Source organism: Rhincodon typus, chromosome 32 (genome assembly GCF_021869965.1).
Source record: "Rhincodon typus isolate 14 chromosome 32, sRhiTyp1.1, whole genome shotgun sequence".
Lineage (NCBI taxonomy): Eukaryota > Metazoa > Chordata > Chondrichthyes > Orectolobiformes > Rhincodontidae > Rhincodon > Rhincodon typus.
The window spans coordinates 32,137,195-32,146,255 of record NC_063363.1 but is presented as its reverse complement, the minus strand read 5'-3'; the positions used below and the strand labels follow the sequence as shown (position 1 = coordinate 32,146,255).

At 42.7% G+C, this 9,061-nt stretch overlaps 1 protein-coding gene across 1 annotated transcript in view; it reads left to right on the top strand.

Annotated features, from left to right (window-relative positions):
• kirrel3a (kirre like nephrin family adhesion molecule 3a) overlaps window positions 1-9,061 on the top strand; it is a 545,968-nt gene that overhangs the window by 535,575 nt on the left and 1,332 nt on the right. Inside the window, exon 14 of the mRNA XM_048615672.1 lies at window positions 8,056-8,142. Coding sequence (XP_048471629.1) covers window positions 8,056-8,142 — 87 coding nt within the window. The remainder of the gene's footprint in view (window positions 1-8,055; window positions 8,143-9,061) is intronic.

The window sequence follows — 9,061 nt, the reverse complement described above, 5'->3', positions numbered from 1 at the left end:
ATCAGTGAAAAATATATGGCTGAAGCATTCGCAACAATCTTCAGCCAGAAGTGCCAAGTGGATGATCCATCTCAGCCCATGGTTGCCAACATCACAGACGCCAGTCTTCAGCCAATTCGATTCACTCCACGCGATATCAAGAAGTGGTTAAGGCAATGGATACTGCAAAGGCTATGGGCCCTAACAACATTTCAGCAATAATACTGAAGACTTGTGCTCCAGAACTTGCCAAATTCCTAGCCAAGCTGTTCCAGTACAGTTACGGCAGTGGCACCTATCTGACAATGTGAAAAATTGCGCATAAAAAGCAGGATAAATCCAACATGGTCAATTACTGCCCCATCAGTCTACTTTTGATCATTACTAAATTGATGAAAGGTATCATCAATAGTGCGATCAAGCAGCACCTGCTTAGCAACTACCTGCTCACTGATGTCCAGTTTAGGTTCCACCAGGGCCACTCAGCACCTGACCTCATTACAGCCTTGGTTCAAAATGGTCAAAGCATTGAATTCCAGAGGTGAAGTGAGAGTGACAGCCTTGATATCAAGGCTGTATTTGACCGAGTCTGGCATCAAAGATCCTGAGCAAAACAGGACTCATTGGGAATCGGGGAGAAACTCTCCGCGGGTTGAAGTGACATCTGGCACATAGAAAGATGGTTGTGGTTTCAGCAGGGCAGTCTACTCTGCAGGAGTTCTTCGGACTTGTGTCCTTGGCCCAACCATCTTCAGCTGGTTCATCAACAACCTTTCCTTCATAATAAGGTCAGAAGCGGGGGTGTTCGCCAATAATTGCACAATGTTCAGCACCATTCACAACTCCTCAGATAATGAAGCAATCCATGTTCAAATGCAACAAAATCTGGACGATATCCAGGCTTGTGCTGAAAGTAACGTTCATGCCACAGAAATGCCAGCCAATGAACATCTCCAATAAGAGAAAATCTAGACACTGTCCTTGATGTTCACTGGCGGTACCATCACTGATTACCCCCACTATTAACATCCCGGGTGTTACCACTGACCAGAAACTCAACTGGACTTACCATATTAATATAATGGCTACAACAGCAGCTCAGAGGCTAGGAATACTGCAGCAGGTAACCCTCCCAACTCTCCAAAGCATGTCCACCATTTGCAAGCCTTAAGTCAGGAGTGTGATGGAATACTCCCTACTTACCTGGATGAGTACACACTGACAATATGAGCACAGTCTTACGTACATATTGATAGTATGAACACTGTCCCAAACTATGCACTGACAGCATGTACATAGTGCCAGACTACACAATGACAGCATGAACACAGTCCTACAGTGCACACTGACAGTATGAACACAGTCTCTCAGTAAGCACTGAAAGCATGAACACATAATCCCTCTGTATGTGCTGACAGTATGAACACAGTCCAACAGTAAGTGCTGAAATTATGAATACATAGTCCCATAGTACACACTGACAGAATGAACACAATCCTACAGTACACACTGCTAGTATAAACACAGTCCCACAGGTCACAATGACAGCATGTATATTGTGCCAGACTGCACAATGACAGCATGAACAGTCCTACAGTGCACAGTGACAGAATGAACACATAGTCCTACAACATACACTGATAGCATAAACACACAGTCCCACAGTACAAGTCTTTTAAATTACTGGGAAGCAATTTTTTTTTTTTTCATATCTATATAATTCAGGTACTTTTTTCAGTGTCACACACCAGGATCATATCACCTTGCACTCACTTACACTTAGTCAACCATGCCACCTACCCATGTGGACCATTTCATGATTTTTATACCAAAGTTCGTCCCCTGAATCAAACTGCCTCTTGCTTGGTAGTCTTGTGTCCGGCACTGGCGTTTCTGATGCCATTTCAGCCTCCCTCCAATGGTCAGGAAGATCAGACTTAATCTGGTGCAGAGTCTTCTACCCATTAGCAACTCTGCCAGTGCTATTCCTGCAGCTGATTGCAGGGTGGTCCTATAACCAAATAAGAACCATGACAGTTTGTATCCAGTGAGGCTGCAGGCTGTTTCTTCAATCCAGCCTTCAAAAGTTTGGAATTTTCTGAAGAAGGGTCTCGACCTAAAACGTCAACTTTCCTGCTCCTCAGATGCCACCTGACCTGCTGTGTTCCTCCAGCTTCACACTGTGTTACTTCAAAGTTTGGACTGCTCTTTCTGCCAGGCCAATGAATGATAGGTGGTATGTTGAATTCCATTTGACTTTAGGAAATACCCAGATTCCCCACTGGTAAATAATGGCCCATTATCAATGACCAACACTTTTGGGACTCCATGTTTTAAAAAATATGCATGCAGGCGAATGGACTCTATGCATGTCCAAACACTTGACATGGGGTCTATAATGACTAAGAACAATGAACCCATGAAAGGGCCTGCATAGTCGACATGTAATGGAGTCTAAGATTTACCCGGTCATTCCTACAGATATGGGGAGCTGTTGGCAGTTACTTTTGTCCTTGTTGGTGCTCTGGGCACTGCCCCACCAACATGGCTATGTCTGCATCCAGGCCTGCCCATCAGACATAACTTCTTACCAACATCTTCATTTTGGAGACCACTGGATGGCCCAAGTGGAGTTCAGCCAGTATCTGGTGGCAACCTTTTCTTGGAACAATCACTCTTGCTTTCCATAACAATATGCCATCCTCTACTGTGAGCTGGTCTCTCTGGATCAAAAAAGGTTTCAATTCCAGTTGTGATGGACATTTGGTTTCCCCCATCACCACTAGTTGGGTTTTGAAAGGACTAGATTTTTCTGTGTCCAAAGTCTGACTTTGTTAGCTCGTAATGCATTCCACGCCCCGACCTCTCTCTGAGTAAAGAGCCTATCTCTGACATCTCCCCTGTACCTACCTCCACTCACTTTAAAACTATGCCCCCTCGTAATAGCTACCTCCACCCTATGAAAAAGTCTCTGGCTGTCCACTCTATCTATACCTCTGATCATTTTGTACACCTCTATCAAGTCACCTCTCATCCTTCGTCATTCTAAAGAGAAAAGCCCTTGCTCTCTCAACCTTTCCTCGTAAGACCTTCCCTCCATTCCAGGCAATATCCTGGTAAATCTCCTCTGCACTTTTTCCAATGCTTCCACATCTTTCCTGTAATGAGGTGAACGGAACTGGACACAATACTCCAGATGTGGCTGAACCAGGCTTTCGTATAGCTGGAACATAACTTCACGGCTCTTGAACTCAATCCCTCTAGTAATGAAAGCTAACACACTATACGCCTTCTTAACAACTCTCTCCACCAGGATGGCAGCTTTCAGGGAACTGTGAACATGAACCCCAAGATCTCTCTGCTCCTCCACACTGCCAAGAATCTTTCCGTTAACCCTGTATTCTGCTTTCAAGTTTGTCCTTCCAAAATGAATCACCTCACACTTCTCAGGGTTAAACTCCATCTGCCACTTCTCAGCCCAGCTCTGCATCCTATCAATGTCCCTTTGTAACCGAGGACAGCCCTCCGCACTGTCCACAACGCGACCCACCTTCATATCGTCCACGAACTTGCTAATACACCCTTCCACTCCTTCATCCAAATCATTTACAACAATCACAAATAGAAGAGAACCCAGAACAGATCCTTGTGGTACACCACTCGTAACTGAGCACCATGTTGAATATTTTCCATCCACTACGTGACTGGGAACATGTCCGGAAAATTTAATATCATTACAGACTCTTTCATTGGCGGCACCACCAGTGGTGCATCTGCTAATGGGATGCAGCTTAATGCATCCGCATTTGCTACTCGGCCTCTCTGACCGTGTTCTAACTTGTAATTATAAGCACTTAGTATTAGTGGGGCTTGGGATCGTAATATACCTTAACTATGTCTGTCAATTCTTGAAAGGTTTCAGTATCTGGTGCCTCAAGGGAAAGTCAGGCTCCTAATAACAAAAAACTGCAGCTCCACAGGCTGTCAGGAGAGTTACCCATTGCTTTTTGTTTGTCACAATGTCATTTGCCCAGAAATAATAACAGATTCTTTCCACGTTCTGGGCCCAGTACTCACCGGTAGGATTGAACGAGTCAGAGTCATACAGCACGGAAACAAACCCTTTGGTCCAACTTGTCCGTGTTGACCAGATATCCTAACTGATCTAGTCCCATTTGGCAGCATTTGGCCCATATCCCTCTAAACCATTTCTATTCATGTACCCATCCAGATGTTTTTAAATGCTGCAATTGTACAAGCCTCCACCAATTCCTTTGGCAATTCATTCAATACACGAACCACTCTCTGCATGAAAATGTTGCCCCTCAAGCCCTTTTTAAATCTTTCCCCTCTTACCTTAAACCTATGCCCTCCAGTTTGGTACTCTCCTACCCTTGGAAAAAGACCTTGGCAATTCACCCTATTCTTGCCCCTCATTTTTGTATAAATCTCTGTGAGGTCACCTGTCAGCTTCTGACATTCCAGGGAAAAAAGCCCCAGTCAATTCAGCCTCTCCCTATAGCTCAAATCCTTTAATCCCGGCAACATTCTTATAAATCTTTTCTGAGTCAAGCTTACCAAACAAAGGCATGATGTAAGAAACGCTTACTCGAAATGAAAGATGACTGTTGTAAGCAAGTTTCTTCAAGATCGTGCTTTACACTCATTGCTACTGAAATAATCCACAGAGGCCGGAATCCCATCACCAGGTCACCCCTTCATTTACACACAAATAGTCCTTGACTCTAGGACTGCACCATCCAGAGTCAGCTCTCAGGGGTGGCAGTTTCTCTGATACACCCCTTTTTATCTGTCAGCCAAGACTCCCTAATGGGACCAGATTAACAGGCCCAATCAGGGAACACATATTCTATGATGTCCACCTGCTGACCTCATTACAATCACTACAATTCAAATATGTGTTATCTGTAGATCTGAAGAACAAACATTAACAAACCCAGCGCTGCCCCCATGTGGGTTATCACTTCCGAGCCCTTCTGCTGTAAAGCAATATTCATTTACCCATTGTAGTTATTTTGATCAACCAATTTGGACATATCATGACATGCATTCAGGCTATATAAGATTCGAACTTGGACCTTCTAGCACTGAAGCAGGGACGCTGCCATAAAGTCAGAGTTATTCAGCATAGAAACATGCCCTTCAACCTATCATGTCTATGTCAACCAACAAACACCAAACTACACTAATTCCATTTACCTGCTTTTGGGTCTATAGCCTACAACAGCCTGGCATTTTAAGTGCCCATCCAGATCCTGCTTAAATGTTGTGAAAGTACATGCCTCCACCATCTCTCTCAGGCAACATGTTCCATATTTCTACCATCTTCTGGGTGAAAAAAAAATTCTCAGATCTTCTCTGAATCACTTACTCTTCACCTTAAACTTGTGCCCTCTGGTCTTAGACATACTCGATATGGGGAAAAGATCTCACAGTCTACCCTGCTATGCCTCTCATAATTTTGCCTACCTCAATCAAACTCCCCCTCAGCTTCCTTTGCTCCTCTACCCTTTGTAGATACATTACCCCTACACCACCAGGGCCCTCCTAACCTTTGTTTCCTGTCAACAAACCAGCTTTCTATCTGGGCTGTTGTATTTCTTCTTACTTCAGAAAGATGAATTTTATAACAAGTCTCCTGAGAGACAACTTATTAAATAGCTTCAAAGAAATTAATATGTACCAATATCCCCACTTATCTATCCTTTTCTGCAATCATCACAATTAAGTTTGTCAACTCAGCTTCCCTATAACAAAATTCTGATGACTCCTCAATTATTCTATCAAACTGGTAGGATCAACATTCCCTCTCTGGTTCCACACTTTGTGATAAACACACTGCCGCCAGTCCCAGCATCGACTTCCAGTTCTGGCAGAAGCTGTCAAGCATGGACCTCTGAGATCTATGCAGAGGAAAAAACAAATTAGTGGGAACGCTGGCAGGATGTTGATCTATTTGCCTGCAACTTACACAAGGCAGTTAATGTGCTATATTAATCTACCCATTCTTGAACTGCGATGGCACATTGGTTACTCTCCATACTTTAATTGCAGTTTGCATCAGGAGTATTGCCCTGTTCTTGTGTTGTGTTCCTTAGCAAAAAGAGTTACCACGCTCATATTGGATTGATAAGTGCTGTGGGTTCATTTTATTTCAAAATCTCAAACAGGCTTACTTAACAAACTGATAACTTGCATTTACAGAGCAACTTATGGACATATCCTTACTTAATTATGCTTCTCCTTGGAATCCTCATGGCTGCTGCATAGGTGGAGTCATCCTGGCCTTTTCTTCATTACCATAATCAGTTTTTAAAGCAATAGCACAACAAATATAGAACCAGGAGGTGACCATCAAGCCCCTGGAGACTTCCACTGGAAATCAGATTGTAGGAGATCTGCACATTGGCAGCATTTAGCTGCCTCTAAAGCACACAAATCAATATCCTTGCCTTCCTAATCTAAATCGATTGCTGTCTTCGGCTAAAGAATTAGATTTCTACTGCCTTTTATATTGAAGATCCTTCCTGATTTCTCCTAGATCCCTGGCTGAAATTTTAAGTTTATTTTCTCTTGGTCTCGATGCTGCATTTTCCCCCCTTGAGTACTTTTACAATTTTGAACTCCTCAATCTTCTCGCCTTAAGGGAATTCAAAACAAGTCAAGGAATCTCTCCTCGTGAATAAAACATCCATTTCAGTTTCTTGATAAATTAGAAAGAAATATTGCTCAAAACTCTTAAAACATGACTATTTGCAGAAACTTGAGTTGTGCTGAATGCAAATAGCACTTAAAATTCGCTGTTCTTTCGTACTGGTTTTGCCAATTTTTGAATGAATTTTGTTCAAAAGCCTGGTGTAGCTGAGTGTAAACTGGTGCAGCTGAGTGTAAACTGGTGCTTTTGTGGGTTTGTTGAAGCCCCAAATGATATAGTATGATATGTACCTCTATGGTCTAACTAGAAAATGTAATGATATTTTATCTCCCTTAACATTTATATTTGACAGTTATGGTAGCTCTTCCTTGCTTTATTGTTGTACTGTATAGAGTTTTTCCAGGTCTTGTGCCTGTATCTGTATTAGACTAGATACTTCAAATTGCCCAATGATTATCTGTTCTCAGTGGCTTAGTTAGTAATTTTCAAAGCCATCAACTCCCAGACTACACACATTTTCTTTCATGGGCCTCTGTTTTCTTTCTCCAAGCCTGCCTCATGGTATCCACATACTAGGGCAGTGTAGTGATGATGAAACAGAGCTAAAGTTTGTGTTAATTGACTGTCCTCCCAGTCTGTATTACTGCACTGTTTAAAGTCAGAAGTCACATGACTCCAGATTATAGTCCAACAAGTTCTTTCGTCAGGTGAAGTTACCCCAGTCCAACACCAGCAATTCCACATCATGCACTGTTTAAGGTACCCCTTTTTGCACAAAGGATCTTTGGCTTCAGTTCATACATAATGTCCGGTTGGTTTATCAGTTCAACTTGGATGTGGATCTATTTCTTTGGAGCACCACTTCATGATGCAACCTGTGGTACTAACACCACACCACTACTCACCATTTTGTAAATGTGGCATCCTTCAAGATCAAATTAATCAAGCACAGATGAGGATAGCCACCATACTGGTGTAACTAGAAGAATCTTATGGAGTAAATATTATGAAGTTGCATACATTACTGCAAATATTTATAGGTCACATGAATATGACATAAGTACAGAGACTATCAGGAGCACCTTGTCCCTTGTCTGTCTCCCGCATGTTTGTTCTTTACTCTGACCAAGTCCCTGTGCATCATCACTCCACAAATGATAATTTAAATTTAATATGCTTCCTTTGAAACATTATTTGTTTTTTAAATTTTAAAATATAGAAAGGAGGAATGGTACCTTTAATATGTCTTAGCCACAAGCCACCATTGGTTGTTACCCAGAGCCTGATACAACAGTTGAATAACCTAACTGATGAAGAAAAAAAACTTAGGAATTTGTTGTCAAGAGGCTAGGACAAGATGAAAAGAAAGAGGGATGATGATGATCATGTGTTGGTTACAGATCAACAGAGGAGAGTTTGAGCAGGACCCGGTGCTGAAACAACTGGAAGTTCTCAAGGAAGAGGAAAAGGACTATCAGCACATTAAGGTTCAGAGAATAAATATTCCAGTATTCAATGTAACATTAGTTCTCAAATTTATATTCATGGAAACTCTAATTGTGATCATCAGACCACCATCCCAATTGCAAGGAAGGGGAAATGAATGCAGAGATGGTGAGGCATATGTTGGGAGGGGAAACTTAATGTTGCCAGTGGCAGAATGGCGATGCTAAGTGGCTAACTGAACAGATTACATGGGGATTTAAGGATTGTTTCTTGCACCTGTAAACATTTTGCCCACGTCAGTGAGGGACTGCTGTAGTGACGGAACATTGCCAAGTGAATCTTAATATTCTCCCATTGGATTGCTGAATGCTTCCTCATTGGTGTCATGGCTCATGGAAGGAGTATATTCCTCCCACCATGCCCCTCCCAACCTCTGATGGCAATTGCTGCCTTTTAGAAACAAGGTCATCAATGCTCCATCCGTACACCCAATACACCAGGCCTTGGCTTCCACCAACATTATTCACCCACCACTGAGCTCACCAGACCATCGATAGATCCTGTCCTTGGAGCTGCAGTTCAATAATGCCACATGACTGGTGGTACTGCTGAAGTCATTGTGCTCAAGACCCATCAGTTTTTTTTCAGGGCGGTGTTCTGTACTCAAGACGCACCAGGGCCTGTGCTTCGACAGGGAAGAGGTACCCGGGCTGACTGCCCAAGCAATAGCGGTAACTGTATGAGTGGCCTATCAATCAAGACGGTCTATGCACCAAATGGTCAGCTTTGGATACTGCCAGAACATAAGTAATCTGGCGCTGCCCTCATTATGTCAAGTCATCTGGTTATTATATTTACATTTTGTTCCCATAGCAAGTTTCAGAGTGTGTTTGCAGGGACAGGAGAAACAGTGAGGCAAGGTCATCCTATTTTTGATGACTTTTTGATGGAAAGCAACTT